Source organism: Erpetoichthys calabaricus, chromosome 8 (genome assembly GCF_900747795.2).
Source record: "Erpetoichthys calabaricus chromosome 8, fErpCal1.3, whole genome shotgun sequence".
In the NCBI taxonomy this organism is placed as follows: Eukaryota; Metazoa; Chordata; class Cladistia; order Polypteriformes; family Polypteridae; genus Erpetoichthys; species Erpetoichthys calabaricus.
The window spans coordinates 89,308,045-89,332,052 of record NC_041401.2 but is presented as its reverse complement, the minus strand read 5'-3'; the positions used below and the strand labels follow the sequence as shown (position 1 = coordinate 89,332,052).

At 38.2% G+C, this 24,008-nt stretch overlaps 1 protein-coding gene across 1 annotated transcript; it reads left to right on the top strand.

Annotated features, from left to right (window-relative positions):
- The first annotated feature begins 1,462 nt into the window (after positions 1 to 1,462).
- LOC114655819 (dehydrogenase/reductase SDR family member 13-like) lies at positions 1,463 to 23,519 on the top strand. The gene is made up of 5 exons (XM_028807075.2): positions 1,463 to 1,647; positions 6,480 to 6,598; positions 7,446 to 7,569; positions 15,590 to 15,907; positions 21,331 to 23,519. The coding sequence occupies exons 1-5, from the start codon at positions 1,476 to 1,478 to the stop codon at positions 21,588 to 21,590; spliced, it is 993 nt and encodes a 330-aa protein (XP_028662908.2). The 5' UTR covers positions 1,463 to 1,475; the 3' UTR covers positions 21,591 to 23,519.
- The last annotated feature ends 489 nt before the right edge of the window (positions 23,520 to 24,008 follow it).

The window sequence follows — 24,008 nt, the reverse complement described above, 5'->3', positions numbered from 1 at the left end:
TTTTTTTGGTACTTTGTGGAGCCATGATGTAATGATGTCACAGTACACTGACCAGTCTGTTTCTAGGATGATTATATTTTTGTTTTAACAAAAAAAAAGAGGTTGATGGGGAAGTAATCTAAAGTCAACAAAGGCCTCCAAAATAACAAGCCTTAATTGATTTTCCTAATCAAAATTTTGGTTCAATTAAAGCCCGTTTTTTTTTTTTTTTTTTTTTAAACTAAACGCCATAATAAGGTAAGCTTCATCAACGGTTACAAGACTTATCCCAATGTTTCCTTTACATTTGCAGTGGTCTGTCTCTTGGGTGTGCATTTTCAATTGTTTATGCTCCATGTTTTTTGTTTTTTTCTTTTTCTTTTCTTCAATCAAAACACTAGGTTATGTCTGGGGATGTTTTGACCGCGCCCCGATTGCGCCATCAGTTGCATGCTTCAAGTGCATTAATAGCTAATATTCCAACAGAATGTTTTTGATCACAGCATTTATGGATTACGCCTCTCTTGCCGCCAGCACAGGACGAATTTCGGGCCAAGTCCGAATCGGGAAATGCCGTCTTTATTAAGATTGATGTACAAGCCATCTGTGTGAAGCCATTTATGATCTCTCACGATGTGAAAGCCAAAGCCCCTCAGCTGCAATTACATTCTCTTACGGTTTACCTGGTCATGCAAAATTGTTACTGAACAGTGCAGATAAACAGCAGTTTTGTGGATTCTAGTGTGATCGAATATGAACGTGTATGTTGCTAGCTCCTTTACAGTGTTTGCTACTGATATGCACGTGTATTTATTTACTTCTACACTTGAGTTTGGCCGTCATTTGACCTTCCAATCTAATATATTCAATGGTATGCGACAAACCACTGTGCGGGCTTTTCTTTGAATAAACTACTACCCGTTTTATAGCGTATACAGTGTAACTTTGTTTTCACCATCTGAGTTATGAATTTTATAAATAGATATTTTAGACCACGTTATTGCCCAGTAAAGTCTAACCTGCCAGCTTATAAATGTCGTTATCAGGTTTGCACCATAAATCAAATTTCGTTACAATTTCGTTTTCGATATGCTTGCGTCGGCATTAATATAAAGTACGCGGTACTGTTTACCCTCTTACGCTGTATATGTTCTATAGAGTCGTGATTCACAAGTGCAATCAATGGGAAATGTCTCGTACGGTTTGCAGAGTGTCTTGATGGGTCGTGCGGGTATAGCTATGACCTGCGTCGGTGATTCTCCAAGAGGATAAGGTATGACTGTCGATGGCAACTCCAGATGGGGTGGGACCCTGCGGGGATGACTGTTGGCGGTGATTCTGGGTCTCGAAGACAAAATTAAGGCAAAACTGAGTCACGAAAAAAGTTTTAGAACCACGGCACCAGATACCACAACAACGTAAAACACAGAACAAATATCTCAAGCCTTTCGTCCTTTTTGATTTAGTACGGCCGCCATAGCGACTGAGGTTTTGAAATGCGGAAAAACACTTGCTATCGAGGAAACAGAACAGTGCAAGCCATGGTAACTTGGGTAGTACTAGGAGGGGGCCTGCTCGCTCTCTATGTGCTGATATACTATAACCTGGTTAGGTGTCCGAAATGCAGGAGTTCTCTCAAACTAACAGGGAAGACTGTCATCGTGACAGGTACGTGTCATGCCGTTTACAACTCCTCTTGAGTACGAGACGAAAGGTTATTCCCAACTCGTAACGTTCTACAAAGTGTAAGTCGACTCGTTGCATTAAAATTGATCTTTGAATAGAAAACGTGAAAAAATTACAACTGGCCCTTCGTTGGTATTGAGGTTCGCGTTAATTTATTTAAGAGTATTTTCATAATTGCCTTTGAGTTCTGTACAGTCTAGTGAGTACACCGACAGGATTGACACATTCTCGTATCTAAAGCTTGGGGCTGTGCTGTTTATTGGGCATTATATTTTTTACAGTTTTATCACAAAACCACAGAGTTCTTCCAGGCACAAGATGGAAATCCACAGACTGACTTGGTGCACCCCTTATCTTGTTTTTGAATCGAGACAGTTCTACTCGCTAAACGTGGCACCAGAGATTGGAGGTGGGTTGAATGTTATTTAGCACAAGCAAGAAAGAATTTCGCCGTGCTCGAGTCACAGGACACTCGACATGGTTAAGTCACGTTTCACCACCTTTATTTTTTACAGTTTTGAATATTCTACCCACATTGGACTGGGCGAAACCCAATTGCAGTTTAACAAAGGGGTCTGTAAGGTGGCCCAGAACAATTTATTTATACCTGTGCAGGGCCAAAAGTACGAATTGTTGTGTTTTCTGATTGATCAGTTTTAATGGCACAAAATAGTGCTGGCGTACTGCTGTTACCAACTGCGGATTATGTTGAATCATCCTGCACTGTCCTTGGGTGATTTAGTTAATTCTTATAAATTGCTTTCAGCTATGTAGTGAAAGTAGTTTGTCATTACTTTGGGAAGGGTTGCAGGGTTTAGTGCTGGGGCCTTTGCTGTTGCGTGCATTTCCATTGTCAGGTCTAGTTCAAAACGTGGTATTATCTTCCATCTGTAACACTCTGCCATTCATACCAGCCCAGTCTAAAACTTGTACTAATAGCCAATTTCTTGTATGAGTGAGTATATTAATGTGAGTGGTAACTACATGGAAACCCAAAACATTCTGTTAGCCAGTGGCAACTCTGCAGTCACATAGACTTAAAATTTCAAAATATCTAGTTAAGGGACTGAAAATTTAAAATAATGTTCTCAAATGCATCCATCCATCCATCCATTTTCCAACCCGCTGAATCGGAACACAGGGTCACGGGGGTCTGCTGGAGCCAATCCCAGCCAACACAGGGCGCAAGGCAGGGAACCAATCCCGGGCAGGGCGCCAACCCACTGCAGTGTTCTGAAATGCATTTAATCTAATTCAGGGTAAGTTGATAGAGCCTGTCGGGCAGCACTGGATCAGTGCAGGAAACAGCCCCTTACATGATGCCAGTGCAGGCCAAGGCCTACTCCCAACATAAAGCCATTTTGGAATCTGTTAATTTGGGAATCCTTTTAAAAAGAAAAAAGAAACCAATAGTGTTCAGATTTCAAAAGTTGCTTTGAGTAATTGTGTCTGCCATATATTCAGTAGTTATAATAATGGTGCTCATCGTTGTAAAGATCTGCCATTTTGGTGCTATGGAGATGACTCATACCTTGTGTTAAAAATTTTAATTCCACACACTCCAGGGAATACATGAAACATGAAGTTTTAATAAGTGGACACTTACGGTGTCAGACAATGGCATGCAGTATTGTGTAGTATTTTCCATTTGCTTTATTAAAATTAAGAGAAATGAATAAAGAATCTGTTCATAGTTTTCATTCCAGGTGATCTCAAGAGTAAACAGAATTTGTTGTTCTTCTACTCACTTAAGTATGGAGATGTGACCCTCATCTGCACTCCTGCACTAGTTGCTGCTGGTTACATAGAACTGTCCACTTCTATGCATGGCCTGTGTTTCTACCTAACAGACGTTGGGCAGATCGTTTTGTGGCATTGTCGTATGATGCATGGTTAACTGTCTTACTAATTCTGTACTTTTTATTATTAAGATCTTCATCATTTGTTAGCACAGCCTTAATCACATTTGAGTGAAAAATGACATTTCCAAAGCTGGTAATGTCTCACACAAAATCTAAGAAATACAAGTTAAAGTTTTACATGGCTTTGGGGCTGTGCTAGCTTTGCAAATCCCCCCTTACTGCGAAGTCCAATGAACTGGTCTCTTTCGGCTGACTCAGTCTGACTGCACTTCCAGATATCGTGGTGGACATCCTGCCCATGACTTGACACAAGACAAGGACGTTGATGAATGTGTTTGGGAATAAATGGAGGTTTTGTGTGAACTCTGTACATATGATCAAGGCGAGGATGCATGTTCGCTTAGACTCTGTAACATATGACGTTCTCACCCCTGGCACTGGGGACAGGAAGACAGGAACCAACCGTGGAGAGGATGCCTGCCTCAGTGACTTGCATCCTTTTAATTTCATCAGTGTTTCTGTTGTAGTAGCCAGCAAGGGTGCGTTTAGTGTCAAGTATTGGTTTGCTTTTTTGATTTCCACTAACCTCTGAATGACAGAATAACACTTTAAAACCTTAGCCTTTATACAGCACAGTCTCTTCTCTGTTTGGGTGGTCTTTATGCTTACTTTTCTTTTCTGAGCTGCATATACATGTGAGTCTAGCTTCTGACACACAGGTTTCAGCCTTACCCTTCCAGGGTTGGTGATGTGGATGGTTCAGGGTTGCAGCAAATGGCAGGAAACACTACAATGTGACCCACTGACCGAGACACTGTATGACACTGGCTATGACAGTCGTGTGCTGGCTAGCAGGCTTGCCTTTTAACTGTAAAATCTTGAGTTTGATTCCCACCCATTCGAATTAACATTTTTTTTATGATTTTTTTCCCTCACTATTTTTGTCAGGGTCATAAGCTATCCCATGTGAGCCAGACGTATTTATTGTAGTTTGGGTTCCTTTGCATCTGGGGGGGGGGACTAAGCAACACTGTATATAAAATAGCTTTCCTATACTAACAGCATTTATATAGTTCCTGCCTCAAGTTGGAGGTTAATAAATTTTGCTGATATAGAAGTTTTAATTAGAGATTGGTGAAGAACTTGGCTAGTTAAAAAGTAAGTGCACCCCATGAAGTATATGTTCTTTTTTTTAACAAATGTGGACATATCAAGATTTCATCTAAACTGTATCAATAGATACAGGTGATATAATTTAACAAATATCTTGACATATTTTTCATATTATTAGTCCATTGTATAATTTAAATAGAAAATATATGCAAATTTCACATGTGGAAAAAGTTAATACGTCCTTCCATTTATCACTACCTCAAATGTGTAACATTAGAATCGGATGCACCAGATCAGGTACAAATGATTAGAACCTCATTAGAGAAGATTTTGTCTGAACTTGTCTTATTTAAACCTCAGACTTTTAGTTTGGTATGCTCTTTGTTGTTCAAGTGTGTGTTGTCAGCATGCCAAGACTGAAAGAGCTCTCCGATGCCTTCAGAAAGGAGGTCATAGATGCCTTGGAAAGGATTTATCTCCAAACAGTCAATAATCAATCATACCTTTTCCAGAAGATAATATACAAGTGGAGAAGTTTTCAGACATCTGCCAATTTTTCCAGAACAGGTTGCCCCAGTAATTTCTGCCCAAGAGCAGAACCCAAAATGCTGAAAGAAGTTATTATGAACTCCAGGATTTCATCACAGGGCCTACATTTAATTCTTGCCACCACTGATGTAAAATTTGCATGAGTCTACGATTAGGAACAGATTGCATAAACTAGATATACACGGGTGGTGTGCTAGGTGGAGACCTTTGCTGTCCAGAAATAACTTTAGGGCAAGACTAAATTTTGCCCATGCACACCTTGACAAAGACTGAGACTTCTGGAAAAATGTGCTCTAGACAGATGAGGCAAAGATAGAATTATTAGGCCACAATACCAAAAGATATGTTTGGTGAAAACCTTTGACCAGGAGAACCTGATTCTAACTGTGAAGTGCAATAGTGGAAATGTTACGGTTTTGGGCTGCTTTGCTGGATCAAGGCCTGGGCAGTTCACCAATGTAGAATCCATTATGCATTCTTCATCAGACCAGAGGGTGCTAGAAGATTGAAGCTCAACCGAAAATGCATATAGCAGCGTGACAATGACTCTAAATATACCTGCAAGGAAAAAGAAAGAGATAAAGGTTTCTCCAATGGCCAAGTCAAAGCCCTGATTGGAATACTGTAGCAGGATTTGAAATGGGCTGTACACACAAGAGCCCCCTCAATCATTGCACACCTGGAGGAATTCTACATACTTTTGTTTTCCACAGAACAAGATGGCTTATCTGTTATTTTTTTCATTGCATAAATTATTGCAAAGTACATTTTTCATTTTTGTTTTCAATTTAATCACTTTTCTTTAAAGATACTGTTTATATGAAGGAGAAAAGAGGAAGGCCTAAGAAGAGGTTTATGGATGTGGTGAGAGAGGACATGCAGGTGATGGGTGTAACAGAGCAAGATGCAGAGGATAGGAAGATATGGAAAAGATGATCCGCTGTGGCAAACACTAACAGGAGCGGCCTAAGAAGATATATGATTAAAAAGAAAAGACATTTCATGGGGTGTACTTATTTTTTCACATGACTGTATACCAGTTCAATTACCCAGCAGTCTTCAGATGAGAAAGTGGGTTTAATTGTTCACCAATTCTTATTGTTGCCATTATGCATGTTTTCTGATGTACTGTCATACAAAAGAAGAGCAGAGGAAATAGGAGAATAGGATGTAATATGAGGCTCCAGTCTTTGGGTGTTTTAGTGTGACTTGAATGAAGTGTTTACTTCTCCATTTTCTTTTACCCAGACAGTCTCTCTTGACTATTGTGTTTTTCTCTGTGTTTTACAGGTGCCAATACTGGTATTGGGAAGGCCTGTGCCCTGGATTTGGCCAAACGAGGCGCCAGAGTGATTTTGGCATGTCGTGACAAAGTCAAAGCTGAGGCCGCTGTTTATGACATAAGGAAGGTAGCTTCTCTTCTGCTTATGAGACAACAAGACTTGCTTAATAGCTTTTAATATTTCACTCTGCCAGAGAGACTGTATTTAGTGGGACACCACATCGTCATGGATGTACTGGTTAAATTAATAATGAGTTCTGCCTCTGTAAAGTATCATGGGAATAATGCTCATCATGGAAATCTGGATATTTGCATGGAGCTTTGACTGTACTCGTATAGCCTTTGTGCTAGTTAGGTTGCTAAGTTGGCTCAATATGAGTGGGCACTGTGACAGAGTGGTGTACCATCCATAGCTGTTTTCTGCTTATGTCTTGTGATGTTTGGCTGCCAAAGACTCTAAATTGGTCTGAGAGTGTTGCACTTATGTTACAATCTGAAAAAATTTAAGGTGACGTAGCTCAAAGACAGTAGAGTGCAGAGTTCGAATAAGGTAACTAGACACACTCTTTATTGTTGTATTCCTTATAATAATGTATTATGTGTATCATACAGCACTACACCTAGAAATGTCAGGAGAAAAATTGATTTTCAGATACCATTATCTTACATTTTGGAATAACACAGACACGAGCACATTTTACTAGAAATCCTAAAATAAGTTATGAAACAAAGATATACTTTACTAAGTTACTCTGGAGAAAAGGTCAGTCTAAACAGAAAGACAGCATGGTGTATTCAGGGCTGAGGTGTTCATATTTTGGTATTCTATACTCTTTTGCCCTTTTCTTCTTGTAAGTATATCTACTGTCTGGTTCCTGGTTGACAGATTCTTGGGGTTAAACATTCAGAAAGGAATCCAAATATTACTGTAGATTCATTTAAATGCCAACATGTAAATTTATTGCTTTTTGCAGGAGAGTGGCAACAACGAGGTGCTCTTCATGCATCTGGACCTGGAGAGTCTTCAGTCTGTGCGATCCTTTGCAGAAACATTCCTGAAGTCAGAACCAAGGTTGGATGTACTGATAAACAATGCAGGTGAGATTGTGACACCCATGCCCTGCACATTACTCAGTTAATCGCCTCAAAAACGGGACTTTCCCTGCTTTCTAAGCATTCTCACCTCTGTGGAAGAAAGAGACTCTCAGAATGTCTCCATTACCTTTTTCTTTGTTATTCACTAGGGGCCTTCACCTCCCACTTGCCAATCCCCCCCCCCCCCCCCCCCCCCCCCCCCACCAGTGGTCACTTCTCCAAAACCCCTCTTAAACGGTGATACAATGGGAAACAAATACATTTTTTTTTAACTTCTCTTTACTCGAGCAGCTGCTGGCATGCTGCTGCCCTCATGTGTGATCTGCAATTCGTTCGCCTTCGCCTACCCATCCCCGCCAGCAGTAGGTGCCGTTGTGAAGAGGGGAGCTGAATGCACCCCAAGGAGATGTGGCTGCTCCTCCGAAACCCCTCTTAAACAGTCCTGTTTTTTTCACCTCCTCTTGACTCGCAAAGCTGTTGGCTTGCTGCTGCTGCGTTTCGCGTGATCTGCATTTTTTGCTGTTCCATTATTTCCCTGAGTAATATTTTCAGTTTGTTTGCACTAATTCGATCTTTACTGTCATTTTTTGAGACTTTCGAATATTCCAACTTCCATTAAACATTTTAACTTTCATAGGTTTGAAATGTTTTGGACATGCCCTGTCTTGACCATGTTCAGAGTGATGTTTGTCTGCATGTCAGGATGGGCATGATGACTCTAAAAGAGGGGTCCCCAACTCTGGTCTTGGAGGGCCCCAGTAGCTACAGGTTTTCACTCTAACCCTTTTCTTAACTAGTGCACTGTTATCTAATTCTGATTCTAATTGACTTGTTTTTTAAGATTTGTTCCCCTTAATTTTTTTCATTGTTCCTCTGAATTTCTTATTTTCTTTCTTTAAATGGCACCCAAACAGAAAAGAAATGTGAAGTGAGTGAGCCAGCAGAAGACCAACTAAGTCAGGGTCTCAAACTCCAACCAGTTGCTTAATTAGGCACCAGTTCTTGCTGTTAATTAAACCCATTCTTTAATTCCATGGCTTGTTGCTGCTCTCATTGTGCAATAGTGTAAATTTCCAAAATTACTTATTAAAATGTTTTGGGGACCTGAGTAGATCAGCATTCCTGAGACCTTCACCTTTCTTTATTTTCAGATACTGTGTGAGGGACACAGTTTGCTGATCATGTTTTGGTTCATTTTGTGTTTCATTACTGTTTGGCTGCTAATTAAGAAAAAATAAACAACTGAGGGGGTTAAGTCTTCAAGGGCAAGTCAAATAAAATTAATTCAAAAGAAGTTAATTAGGAGCAAAAACAGGTCACTAATTTAAAAAGGGTTAGAATAAAAACCTGCAGCTACTTTAGTCCTCCAGGACCAGAGTTGGGGACCCCAGCTCTAAAATGACCCCCTCTGTCCAAATGAAACTGGGTGCAGTAATTTATATTGTAAAGTTACAGATTTTTAGCAAAATCACTATAGTAAATTTTTGCACACATTAACCTACAAACATTTCTGTGAAGAAGCATAGCTTCATGTAGAAGGTATCATGAACTGAACACAGCAGATTTCATTTGATAACTATTTGCGAATTCATGAAATGTGATATAGTATGCAATGTGTACAGTAGTTTTAGTTATGGTGAAAAAAAATTAATATAGAGCCTCTCACATTTAGTCCAATTTGTGCTCATTTTATGTATTAATTTATTCTTGAAAATATTATCTTTTAAATGCAACATGTATGAATAAATACAAAGCATTTATCCTGTAAAGCCGGTCACTGTCAACCGATCAACTCCTTTTCTATCATGCATATTCATTTCAAGGTTGTGAACAGCAAATGCCAACCCTGGCAGCATTTAACCCAATGGAGTAGCCAACTCTGGACTGTGCATCAGTTCATGACAGTGCATACTCACACAAGCATGTGAAGTTTACAGTTAAATTAACTCATATCTCCTTCAGATGTGGAAGGAAAGTCCTTTTAGACATGGTGAGAATGTGCAGACTCCACCCAGGTAGTTCCTGGATTGGGATGCAAACTCAGTACTCTGAAATTGTGAGGCAGCAACACTAACTTCTGTGCCACCCAGCGCAGCTAGTGACAAACCTCTTAGTTCAGGGTCTTTTGCTTTATGTGTCTGCCTTTCCTAATTCCAGAATGTTGAACTGTGGCCGTTAAATTCACCAGTGAATTGGAATCATTGGCAGTCTATTAAAATTGTGAAAGTTATGTTAAGTAGTGCCCATTTACTATCTTTGTGTCCGGTCTACTCTAATTACTGCTGTTTCCTCCCATATTTCAAAGACATGCTTCAGTTGCATGGTTGCACTCGGGTCCTAACCTGGGGTCCTGAGTTGGTTTGTCTTGTGGTGGGTGCGGCAATGTACTGTATCAGCGCGTGCTCCTAACCTCCTCCTCCTCCTTCTTATTTGGTGATACTAAATTGGCTTGGTTTGAATGTGTCATGTGATGAAGTGGCATACCATTTCAGATTTGGTTCCTTATTTAAACTAGATGATCTGGCTCTCCTAATACTAACTTGAAATTAACAGTTTTACAAACAGATGAATATTGAGTTCTGATCGAGTTTGCTTGCTTTCCACTCAATTCTTGCGGTGTATTTCTATTAGCCGATGACCACCTTTCATCCACCAGTCATTAAGTTTGTCTATTGAGCGCTTTCTGAGCATGTTCAGGGCCAACACAAATGTGTCAAAAATATAATGTATCTGTTGTAAGTGGTTGTGTAAATAAAAAAAAAAAATACAGTATTATCCTAAATGAAAATTCAGTCTCATCCGACCTAATCAAATATACTTTCCATTTGATGAAATGGCTTTCATTCAACTGTGATTCCAGAACATAAAGAAAGCTGAATTAACTACAGTCTTAAAGATTGCAGATGTTTGTTATCAGGAAAAGTTATTTCAAAAGCTTATTATTGGTTAGTGTTTAATAAGAAATTTGTGTTGGTAATCTTTTGCTTTGCAGTTTATGACCAAAATTGTCATGATGAAAAGGAGTGAACACAGATACTGGAAGTAGGACAGTTTTGTAAACTTTCTAAAGAACAGAAAACTCAGTCTGTTGCCTGGTAAAAATGTTGTGCAAAAATGTTGTGAGAAGGACCACTATCACTTGTGATATTCTGAAATACAGAAAGATGTAATCACATGGGGTCTGAATGCTGCAGTCCGCTTTTGGGCTTTTTCTGAGCTTTTTATAGAAGCTCAATATCCTCTTTATCATAGGAGTGATAGATGTCCTGTGCTGTAGGAAGAGGAAGAGAATTTTAAGTCAGTTAATTTATTATCAGTTCTGCCTTTGGCAGTGCTGGTAATTAATGAAATCATTAGGTAAGGCCCCTACTTTATTTTCTTTACCTTCCCTTGCAGAAGGGGTCTCTGGCCATTAGACTTATGTCAAGGTAACTGAAGCACACTCATTTTAAGAAACATTTTCTGATAAACACAGACAGAAGGGAAATATGATAATTGCATACTGTATATATTGACTTAGAAGAGAGGGTATGAAACAGACAAACAGACATAAAACACAGAAGAGGCTGGCTGTTCAGTAGATTTTTAAGATTCTAATATATTTTGGCACACAAACAGTTTTACGATACCAAGTCTTTAAGGATGATTTCCAATGTTGTGTGGAGTTGTTGCTCTGGGTTCAAGTGGAGGATTTTTCTTGCATTGGAGTGCACTCTTTTTCTCTTTGCAATGTGGTCCTTTGTTTGTGGTGTGCTTTTCTCAGCTCCCTGTTAGACTCTGCTGCAACTTCTTTTTCAGTCTTTTCAGTCAGGGCTCACTTACTGGCACAGAGCTTCGCTTGACAAAGTGGATCTCAGCTTTGAGGTCCACAAGGAGAGAGCAGCTCATTAGCTTTTAGGTTTCAGAGAAGAGAGGTGCTCATCAGCTCTCAGGGAGGAGGAACTCAACTTTCAGAGAGAGTAGAGAGATGAGTGGAGCTAGTTTTTGAAGGAAGGTGTGATCTTGGGTGACTGGATCAAGATCAATTCTAGTTACAGAACCAGTAACTGCTCATGGGCACTTTATTTTGTCCATCAGTATTGCCACTCATTGAATTATACAGTCGGTATAGAAAAGAATCACCCCCTTTGAAAATATTCACTTTTTTCTTGCTTTGTAGCTTAAAATGAAAACACAAAAATATTTTTTTCAGCTTTATATATTCGATGCAACCTATAACATCCAAATCAAAGATATAATGCAACAGTTCAGAAAAATAAAATTAAATAAAAACGAAGAATCACTAAGATTGATAAAGGATCACCCCCTCCCAAGCAATACTTGTAAACTCAATCAGGTGTAAGTAATCGCTTTCTTCATTGCACACCAAGGTATTTGATGTCCACCTGTGATCCGTTTCAATCACTGATTAGTTTAGCATAAAATCAGTTATTCCTGGAGCATCCCAGTGCTTGGTAGTGCAACAGAAAGCAAACAATTGACTATGGGTGGCAAGGCACTTTCAAAACACTCCAGGAATAAAATTATAGATTGGCACAAGTCAGGAGATGGATACAAAAATATTTCAAAAGCTTTATCAGTCCCTAGGAGCACAGTAAAGCCCATAACTAGGAAGTGGGAAGTGTTTGGTACTACTGGGACCATCCCAGAGAGGCTGCCAACATGCCAAAGGAAACTGTGAAGGAGTTACAGGACTTTATGGCAAAGAATGGTCATTGTGCACATGTGACAACAATATCACAAGCACTCTACAGATGTGGCTTGTATGGGAAGGTTTTAGGAAAAAAACACTCCTCAAAAAATGCAACATTAAGTCTCATTTAAACTTTGCGAAAATATACCTTTAAGATTCTGAGGCGAAGTGGATAAAGCTGTTGTGGTCAGTTGAGACTAAAAATGAACTATTTGGCCTCAACACCAAATGGTACACTTGGTAGAAAGCTAATACAGCTCACTATCCAAAACATACCATACCTACGGTAAAACATGAAGATACTGTAGCATCCTGTTTTGGTGGTGTCTCTCTGTAGAAGGGACTGGGGCACTTGTCAGGTTAAAAAGGAAAAATCGATGGGCCAGAATACCATTAAATACTTGAAGAAAACCTGCTGCCCTCTGCCAGAAAGTTGACGATGGAATGAAGGTTCACCTTTCAACATGACAAATGATCTGAAGCACATAGCAAAATTGACCAAACAGTGGGTAAAGTAGAAAAAAGTGAATGTCCTTGCATGCCCTAGTCCGAGCTCAGACTTAAACCCTATTGAAAATCTGTGGAATGATTTGAAGTTTGCAAATCACCAGTGGTCACTATCCAGTTTGACTGAGCTTGAACAGTTCTGGAATGATGAGCGGGCGGATATTGTACAGTCTATATGTGCAAAGGTGGTAGAGAAGGCTCTCAACAGACTCCATTCTGTAATTGAATCAAAAGGTGGTTCCACAAAGTGACTGACACGGGGCAGTGGTTAGGGGGATATGATCCTTTATCAATTAAAACTTCATTAGTTTTTTATTTATCATTATTTTTCTGAACTGTTGCTTATATATGTTTGACTTGGATGTTATAGGTTGCATTAAGTGAATAAAGCTGAATATAATATATTTGTGTGTATTTTCATTTTAGGCTGTAAAGCAACAAAAATGTGAATGTTTTCAAAGGGGGCGATTCTTTTCTATATATACTGTAGCTCTTTGTATGAACTTGGGTGCCCAGCTGGTAGCTCTAAGAGATGTGTCTGTGATGTTACTTGGTCTGGGATTGGTCATCTTACCAGATAAGGCTGTCTCAGTATGAGTTGCAGTTTAGTCGTTAGTCAGGGTTGGGGGAAGGTGCAGCTGGATTTCTGCTTCCCTGTTAAATTTGCTCTCTCAACAGGCTCATGTGCCACTAAAAAACCTAGAAAAATGGGCAATGCCCACTTTGTCCTTTGGGGCAGATGGGTGTCACTCACTGAGAAAAAAAGGGTGTAAATGCAGTAGCAGAGTTTGAATGGTAACAACATGTAGTAAGTGGTTTATTGAGCAGGAATGGTGGTTAAGTGTTCATTTAAGAAAGAATGTGTACTTTGAATTTTAAAGTTTGGTGTGATTTCAACAGGGCATTAATCTGTAATGAGAGATTGCTGCCTTGTGAGATTTAAGTGCAGAAATGTTTTTAAGTGTATGGTGGGGTACTACTGTCACAAAGCATAGAGTGCTAATTCACTTATTTGGAATTAGTGAGGTCTTAGTGTTCCTGTTCATGCACTTGTACAGATTAGTGATTTCTAGCCCAGGTTATGAGTGACCAGAGCCATCCCTTCCTTACGCACATCATGCACTATGAGACCTTTGAACAGAGGATTGATGCCTTGGGCTGCCATTGGGGTTTGCAGACCTCCAAAGTTCAAGAGTACTGCTGGACAGCCAATTGGATTACATGTTTACATCACTTGGTTTACTTGACTTCAGTCAGAAAACTCTTCCCACAACCCTGATCTTACACATAGTGTAACTGGGTGTATCACATAGGATACAATAAGAGCAATTAGCTTAGATTAACTTAAATTGTTGGTTAACTTTATCAGTAACTGACATTACTGATTTAATTAATGCCTTATTGCTATCTGCTGTTGTTGGATTGACAAAATGAAGTTTAGATAAATTCATAAGTATAGATGTTCATTTTCTAAATATCTAAATATTTAGCTTCATTTTGACCCTATATTTACTGCATTAAGTAAGTTTGTTAAGCACATTCAGTAGTAGTAGTTTTTATTTTATCATTATTATTAGTAGTAGTAGTATTTTATTATTAATAGTAGTAGTTCAATTTTTTATTATTGTTATTAGTAGGAGTAGTAGAGGTAGTAGCAGTATTAAAATTATTTTTGTTGTTGTTGTATTACGTCACAAGTAATACTGTTGCCTGTATCAAGTAACAAAGAGTAACGGCTCATTGATACCCTAGACTATTATTATTATTATTATTATTATTACTACCACTAAATAGACCTTCATTAATAAAGGAAACAAATCAATTGTTATATCATTGCCATTAAATACCAAAATCTATATGTTGCCCCTCTTAGGAAAGTTTGACTAAGGGTGGTACTGTGAGTGACAATGTATTCCATTATTGTTCCACGCCTGTTAAATCATTTATTTTACTTAGTGATTTATGCAGCAGCGGGCTTGCTTATGAGGCAGTGTGGCTGCCATCTATGCTGATCATCAATTAATCCTTGGGTGGCTTCCACAATAGACAACAACAACCATCTGGTCAGTGGCATCTACGAGTAATTAGTACCAAACTTTGCTGTCTTTGTTTGGAAGACAGTACTTCCTGTATCCATGTTTATCATACTCTACTGAGTCTGGGATTTCTCAGTGAGATGACTTCAGGTCAGTTACTGATCAGCTTATGCCATCTGAAATAATAGTATAATTTTCTCTGCAGTTCCCAACTAATTACTGATAAGGTTAAGTAGTACTAGGGTGTTGTACCGTGTTAGCCATTATGAAAAGCCAAGCAAAATGACACCTTTTATTGGCTAACTAAAAAGATTACAATATGCAAGCTTTCGAGGCAACTCAGGCCCCTTCTTCAGGCAAGATGTATCTTGCCTGAAGAAGGGGCCTGATAAAATTAAGAAATAGACGTAATGTGAAAATGGTAGTGGAAAATACGAACATTTACAAAAACAACAAATCTGAGTGTCGCACTGGAATTGGTGATATACTGAATGTAGCTGTTAAACAAAATGGGTTGTGTTTTTTCTTCTTTCTTTTACTTGTTTCAGAGTTGTAGCTCTTCATCATTCCATCCATTTCATTAAACAAAAGATGACATCCTGCTTAATACTTAATAGAAAACATGCAGTATTTTTGTTTGTGAAGTGTGTAATCGCCCTGCCATTTATTTGGTAACTTTTGGTGTAAGACATGCCTGTCATTTTGTGTTTGAGTGTTGTCCTAATGTCATTCTCTCTATTGATCATCATGATTCTGCTATCTGAATTGCCAGCCTTGTTTTGTGCAGGGTTGGCTAGAGGCAAAATGTCATCTGATGGCTTCAGCATTGAATTCAGAGTCAATCACTTGGGGCACTTTCTCCTGACTATCCTGCTGTTGGATCGACTGAAACAAGCAAAAGCTGGGCGTGTGGTTGTTGTGGCATCAGAAGCCCATCGCTGGGGGAGCATTGATTCTCATGTTCTGAGTGGGGTGGCAACAAAGAACACTGGCTGGTCTACCTTCAGACCATACTGTGACAGCAAGCTGTGCAACATCCTTTTTACTAGGGAACTAGCAAACAAACTGGAAGGAACAAATGTCTCCTGTTATGCAGTACATCCAGGTAAGTAATATGTGAAATGAGTAACTATTTGGTCTTGTGTACTGAGAAAGGAGAAAAGCAGTAATTAAACTTGAGTGAATGACTTTAAAGTGAATGTCACTATAGTAAAGTTATAGTAAGTCATCCTCTTAGTCTTACAATATAAGAAAAAAGTCACTTTTATCCAAAAGTAAGAAACCCTGAAAAACACAATTGTATTCCACATGGGTTGTAGATGTAGGCGATTACTCTTTCTTTCTATTAAAAATAAAAACAAGATAAGTATTAACAAGTTTGTACAATCCACCTATTTTCAAAAAAGTTTAGTCCAGTTCAAGATTGCTGAGCTGAAACTTATTCTAGCAACATTGAATACAAGGCAGGGTTTTACCCTGAATGAAGGGCACCACTCCATTGCAGGGCACACCCACATACTCACTCAATTTAGAATTGGCAAATTCACTCAAATCCTGGCGAACACAAAGAATATAATAACTCCACATAGGTAATGACTGGGCTTGGATTCATATGTATGACTTTTGAGCTCTGAGATGCTGCTAATCACTGTTTCAGAGAGCCACCCCTAAAATGTATACAGTACTCTATTAATTAGTTTTATAAAAAATTGTATTTTTTAGAAGAAGGTTTTTATTCACATTCACCTTACTATTTGAAAAGAGCTGAAACATTGCACTTGAATAGATAACTATTATTCATAACATTCTTAGACCCATTTAATTCAGTGCTGGTTTCAGGAGGCTTGTAGTACCTGATGCATGTCATGACCCTGGATGAGGTGCCATTCCACTTGTGCACACTTTCACAGTAACAATGGGACTAACTTAGAGTTGCCAGATAACCTGCAGTCATAAGGAAAACATGCATACTCCACACCAATAAACATAGATTCTTCAGCTTTCGGCTGCTCCCATTAGGGGTCGCCACAGCGGATCATCTTCTTCCATATCTTACCAATAAACATAGATTAGTTACTTTTATTACTTCACTCTTCCATTCTGCACTCAGAAACTTAATGCTTACAAGTCTGTACCTTTATAAAATAAAAAGTATTTGATCATTGAAAATGGATTAATAACTAATTTAATATTTAGTGAACTTTCATTCCAAAGCTTAGTCACTTTCCTTTGCAACATCACATTTTAAGTAAGACTATCTGACTGAAACCTCAAAGTTCTGAGTCCTAAATTATAAATTATAAATATCAATGCAACAACAGGCTAAAATGCAACAACTCATGGGGAATCTTGAAACTAAGATTAAAACTGCCATATTACCAATTAAAACTATAAATGACATTAAAAAACTCAAAATTAATGTCTCCATGATGGGACAGTTAACTTTGTGAGCTGGAATGTTAAAGGCCTGAATCACGAATTAAAGAGAAAGAAAGTATGCTCTCACCTAACAGGCTTAAACGCTAAAATAGTATTTTTACAGGAGACCCACTTACTAACCAAAGATCAGTTCAGACTACAAAAAGACTGGATTGGCCAAATGTTCCATTCTAGCTTTATAGAGAAAACTAGAGGGGTGGGAATTCTCATACATAGAACAGTTCCATTTGTAGCATCAGATGTAGTATCGGACCCTGAAGGGAGATATGTGATGGTCATGGGCAACTTATATAACAGTAAAATGATTTTGATAAATGCTTATGCACCCAATGTTGATGATAAGGAATTCATGCAAAATCTATTTGCATCCATTCCCAATGTGAACACTCATAAAATTATAATGGCTGGGGACTTTAATTGTGTTTTAAATCCACTCTTAGATAGGACTCCTGTGACAGGGGGGACGACATCTAATACTGCAAAGATAATTACAGTGTATTTAAATGACCACAACTTATCAGACCCCTGGAGGTTTCTTAACCCAAACTCAAGAACATATTCGTTCTACTCACCAGTGCATTATAGCTACTCAAGAATTGATTATTTTTTTTATAGATAATAATTTCCTGCCTACAATTAAATCATGCAAATATGACACAATTGTTATCTCTGACCATGCCCCTCTAGTCTTGGAGCTAAAATCATTAAGCCCCTCACACTCACAGCGTAGATGGCGTCTTAACCCTCTTTTATTGGCAGACGAGAACTGCACAGAATTTATATCCAAACAAATCAGCTTCTTCCTAGAGACAAACACGTCCACAGAGGTTTCTGCAGGAACACTCTGGGAAACTCTAAAGGCCTTCTTAAGAGGACAGATTATTTCATATCTTTCCCACAGAAATAAATTAGAAACCAAGAAAGTGTCAGAGCTAAGAAGTGAAATTACTAGAATAGATGAAGAACAAGCCAGGCGTCCAAATGAAGTTCTCCACAGGAAAAGGCAGGCCCTGCATACAGAACTTAACATCTTAACAACTAAAGAAACTGAACAACTTATTTATAAGTCTAGACAGCATTACTATGAATACTGAGAAAAAGCTAATAAGCTTTTAGCTCAACAAATTCACAAACAAGAAGTTCACAATGCAATACCAGTAATCACCAACAAGAATGGAGAAGAAATAATTGACTATAAAAATATAATGCACACATTTAGAGATTATTATAAGTCTTTATATTCTACTGAGTCCAAAGAAGACAACACACAATCTAATGCATTTCTGGATACATCACAGATACCACAAATAGATGCTTTAAGTGCTGAGGAACTGGATAAACCTCTAATGCTAACAGAATTACTAGACGCTATAAAGTCACTACAAAGCGGGAAATCATCAGGCCCTGATGGTTACCCTGTAGAATTTTATAAGAAATTCTCCACTCAGCTAGCTCCCCTCTTATTGGCAACATTTGCAGAAGCTAGAGACAACCAAATACTACCTCCAACATTTCGACCAGCATTAATCACCGTCTTTCCTAAACAAAATAAGGACTTGTTACAATGTGCATCATACAGACCAATTTCACTCCTGAATAATGATGTTAAGATACTTTCAAAAATCCTAGGTAGAAGGATGGAGAAAGTGCTGCCCTCGGTAATATCACAGGATCCAACTGGATTTATTAAAGGCCGACACCTATCTTCAAATCTCCGACGCTTGTTTAATGTTATATATTCACCAGCAAAATCAAACACCCCAGAGATATTACTATCATTAGACGCAGAAAAAGGCATTTGACATGATCGAATGGAATTACCTTTTCACTGCACTGGAGAAATTTGGGTTTGGCCCGAATATTTGTGCTTGGATCAAACTACTGTATACCAATCCAGAAGCTTCAGTTTGTATTAATAAAATTTGCTCAGACTACTTTAAACTAGAACGTGGTACCAGACAAGGATGTCCCTTGTCGCCACTGTTGTTTGCAATCGCTATTGAACCATTGGCGGTTCACTGCCGAAATTCTTATCAGATAAAGGGGATTGTCAGAGAAGGACTGGAACAGAAAATTTCTCTATATGCAGATGATATGGTCTTATATATATCGGACCCAGAAAACACTGTCCCTGCTGTTTTAACAGCACTAACAGAATTTCAAATGATATCTGGTCTTAGAATTAATCTGAATAAAAGTATACTCTTTCCAGTGAACTCACAAGCATATAATATTAGATTAGACACCCTACCTTTTACCATAGCAGATCAGTTTAAATACCTAGGGGTAAATATCACAAGTAAACATAATGCTCTTTATCAACAAAATTTTGGCGTCTGTATGGAAAAAATTAAGCAAGACTTGCATAGATGGTCAACCCTTCATCTCACTCTAGCCGGAAGAATTAACATTGTTAAGATGAATATCCTTCCTAAACTTCTCTTTTTATTTCAAAACATTCCAATATATATCAATAAATCGTTTTTTAAACAGGTAGATTCAACAATAACCTCATTCATTTGGAACTCAAAACACCCACGTATCCGAAGAGCGACCCTACAAAGACCTCAGGCAGAAGGTGGCATGGCTTTACCTAATTTTCAGTTTTATTACTGGGCAGCAAACATACAAGCCATAAAAACCTGGACACAAATAAATGAACATACACAGGCTTGGTCCGCAATAGAAGTAAAATCCTGTAGTACTTCTTTATATTCCCTGCTCTGCTCTCCAATTTATGCAAGTTATCGCAAATATACTAATAACCCAATTGTGCTTTACTCACTCAGAATATGGAACCAAATTAGAAAGCATTTTAAGATGGAAAATCTTTTCAGTGGCACCTCTGCAAGAGAACCACCTCTTTCAACCTTCGCAAGTATATCCAGTTTTTAATACCTGGAAAAGTTTTGGGATTAAAATGCTCAGAGATCTTTATATAGACAACATATTTACATCTTTTGAACAATTACGTTCAAAATTTAACCTCCAGCTACACATTTCTTTTACTATCTTCAAATTAGAAATTTTGTTAAACAGAAATTGCCTGATTTCCCCCACCTTGCACCCTCCACAATGCTGGAAAAAATACTGCTGAATTTCGAGGAATTAAACACTATTTCCGCAATATATAAAATCTTATTAGAGTCCCTACCTTTCAAAGATCCCAAGAGGACATTGGGAAGAAGATCTCTTAATCAATATATCAGAAAAGGAGTGGAAGGTAGCAAAGCAGAGAATTCACTCGAGTTCTATATGCGCAAAGCATAGAATTATTCAACTAAAAATTATATATCGAGCTCATCTGTCTCGCTTAAAACTGTCCAAAATGTTTCCAGGCCAGGATCCAACCTGCGAGCGCTGCAACCAAGCTCCTGCCTCACTGGGTCACATGTTTCTGGGCCTGCACCAAACTAACATCATTTTGGACAAAAATTTTTAAGTGCTTCTCAGACAGCCTTAGTATCACAATCCCTCCTAACCCATTAACAGCTGTGTTTGGTGTCCTTCCAGATGGACTGGAATTGGAGAAGGACAAGCAAACGGTGATTGCATTCACTACACTCTTGGCATGCAGACTTATTTTGTTAAATTGGAAGAATCCTAATTCTCCTCTTATAAGTCAGTGGGAAACCGATGTTTTATATTATTTGAAATTGGAAAAAATCAAATTTTCAGTTAGAGGATCTGTACAAAATTTTTTCAAAACATGGCAGGATTTAATCAATATTATTTTAGAATAAGAGAAATAACTATTATTGCATTTAACTCCCTTCTCCATCTCTTATTTATATAGATATTTACTTCTCCCCTTCTTTTGTCTAATGTTGCCTTATTAAAAAGCTTAAAGAAATTTTCCTTTAGCTAAGCTCTCCTTCTCAGGGGTGGGGGTTTGATTTGTTTTCAAATTTGTTGGGTTATAAATTGATCTGTTTGTATGGAATGATTACAATGAAAATTAATAAAATAAAAATATTAAAAAAAAAAAAAAAAAGTTCTGAGTCCTGCTTACAGTAGTTGTTTATTTACCTGATTTACTATGTTCTTGCTTGCAGAATACAATATGATAAGCTGTCTATCTCTGTGCAGGGTGTGTCTTCACAGATCTTTCCAGAAATATGAAGTTTTGGCAGAAGCTGCTTTTCGTTCCATTGGCTAAACTTTTCTTCCGAGATGCTGAGAATGGTGCTCAGACCACAATCTACTGTACAGTTCAAGAAGGCATTGAGATGCTGAGCGGCAGATATTTTTCTGAATGCCAGGTGAAAGAGGTCAGTGCTTCAGGTCGAGATGATGCCCTTGCCAAGAAGCTGTGGGAGGTCAGTGAGAGGCTTGTAGGAATAGCATGATTTGTTAAAGGGGATATGTGCATAAGATATATTGCTTTTGTGTAGCACTGTTACCTACCCATAGAAGTTATTAATGCAGGTTTCTAGAGCACAGTTGGGTTTGAGATCAGACATATGCTCCTTCTGTAGTAGATGCCTTTTAGAAAGCAGAACTCTAGAAACTGTGTTAAATATATGGCCTTTACTACCTACGCATTATCATGACCTACACATTAAATTAGGATAGATGTACCTGTCTAGGTAAATATTTGGAATGATGTTGATCAACAGACAGGAAAATAAGTACAAAACTGTACAGGTGCAGTTATACAAGTTACAATGAGCAGAATGTTAATTCTGTCTCGCTAGAAAGATGATGAATAAATTGGAGGTCCCCACCTAAAAGTGAATACTACACATGAAGGAACTGTACTGGCCTGAATAAAGTGCTGATGCCAGTTGGTTGTAATTCTTTAATATATTGGCATTAATCAATAAAATATTCCACTGTACATGCAGCTTTATAGCAAAAGAAATAAAATTAAATTGTGATGTTTAGTTATTCATACACTACTTTGCTTATATACTAAGTGCTGTTATGGGAAAAATCAAGGAAGACCATGACAGGTGGGTTAAAAGCAGAACCAGCAGACATGTTCAGATAGATGATTGTTAATAATAATATAATTTGACCAATGCAGTATTTGTAAAGTTTATATTATTATCTCTAATAATCAAATGTGTAATGTTGGTGTAAGCACTTAAGAGCTCTTTACTACTGTAGTTTGGAGAGCGTGATGATGTTACTGAGCCACTTGGCTGCTAACCCTATCAATGCAACCTGCTGTTAAATGCTTTCTCTGCTGTATCCTTGTCCCATCCTGTATGCCTTGTCTCATTCTGTAGCTACTTTGTTTCTGCCAAAATTATAATGACTAGAATCGTGTGAGCGTATACTTTTTGATGTTATATTCACAAATAAATCATGAGAATTGAGGCACATAGGGATTCAGCAGTACAGCTGATATCTGGCCATCATAAGAAGCAGATCTCACTCTTCCTAGTTGGGTGTTCCATGAAGCAGGCTAAGTGTGTAAGCCCCACAAAGAGGATTAGGGCAGGTTGAGCTCAGTAACCATGGCTAATAAGCATCACATTTTAGTCTGTTCTGTCCAGGACAAAAGACAAAAGATTTGATTAGATAAACTTTATTAATCCCATGGGGAAATTCAGATTCATACACCAGCAGCAACATTAAAAAAATGAAAAATGATGACGTGTAGTGTGGAGTTGTGGATTTAGGAGTTCATGGTGGCTGCCTCACAGTTAGGAGACCTGGGTTCGCTTCCCGGGTCCTCCCTGCGTGGAGTTTGCATATTCTCCCCGTGTCTGCGCGGGTTTCCTCTGGGTACTCCGGTTTCCTCCCACAATCCAAAGACATGCAGGTTAGGTGCACTGGCAATTCTAAATTGTCCCTAGTGTGTGCTTGGTGTGTGTGTGTGCACACGCCCTGCGCGGGGTTTGTTTCCTGCCTTGCTCCCTGTGTTGGCTAGGATTGGCTCCAGCAGACCACCGTGATCCTGTAGTTATGATATAGCGTTTTGGATAATGGATGGATGAAACTTCCATTCAATCAGACAAAAAAAACTTGTAGAAAAGTTATGACTTTGTTAGCACATTTAATTTTGCAGCATTCTTAGTTATATGCTATACTGTCCATTGGAAATACCCAGAATTAATAATATATCACATTTAAAGTATGTCATTCATGCTCATTGTACTGTATTTGGTCAGAGAGAGGAGAAAGAAAAAATATTTACTTGTAATGGAGGGATAAAAATCATAAATACTATAAATACAGATACTATATTAAACTCAAGTTGCAATCTGCCACAGTTACAAGGTTTTTCAAATAGACTACAATGCACATTAAAGGACTTTTAAAGGCAACTCCATTTAAATTCTTTCTTTTTTGTGAACAATAATTTATGATCCAAATACGTTTGTCCATTATTTCTTTCTTGTTTATCTAACAACAGATACATCTCTTTTTATTTAAGTAATGTATGGCACTTTTAGTGTAAAATTATCAAGCAATTTACAGCTTAAAAAGAGCTGGAGAGAGCAAGAGATTGCACAGATAACTGTGAGTTTCAAAGTTTTTAGGCAGAGCCATCCATCAGCTGGATAGCTAGCCAATCATATGTGTGTAGTATAATCAGGTCCAAAGTCCCATGTGAATTTTTATATAAAAAAAGGTCTGTCTAAGAGAACAGAGAATGACATCAGAGAAGAAGGTAACATTTCAACTGGATGATAGAGAACGCAATTCATTCATCACGAAAGCCACTCAAGACAGCATCCTCTTTTAAAATTATTGCTAATCTTCAATGAGCTTTCTAAGTCTGTATACATCCAGACTTTGTTTATGATTTCTAA

Excerpts from the sequence above, each read along its gene's own strand:
- LOC114655819 (XM_028807075.2), top strand. The coding sequence starts at position 1,476 with ATGCGGAAAAACACTTGCTATCGAGGAAACAGAACAGTGCAAGCCATG. Across the intron at positions 6,599-7,445 it reads CTGTTTATGACATAAGGAAG|GAGAGTGGCAACAACGAGGT; the intron begins GTAGCTTCTCTT and ends TGCTTTTTGCAG. Across the intron at positions 15,908-21,330 it reads CTGTTATGCAGTACATCCAG|GGTGTGTCTTCACAGATCTT; the intron begins GTAAGTAATATG and ends ATCTCTGTGCAG.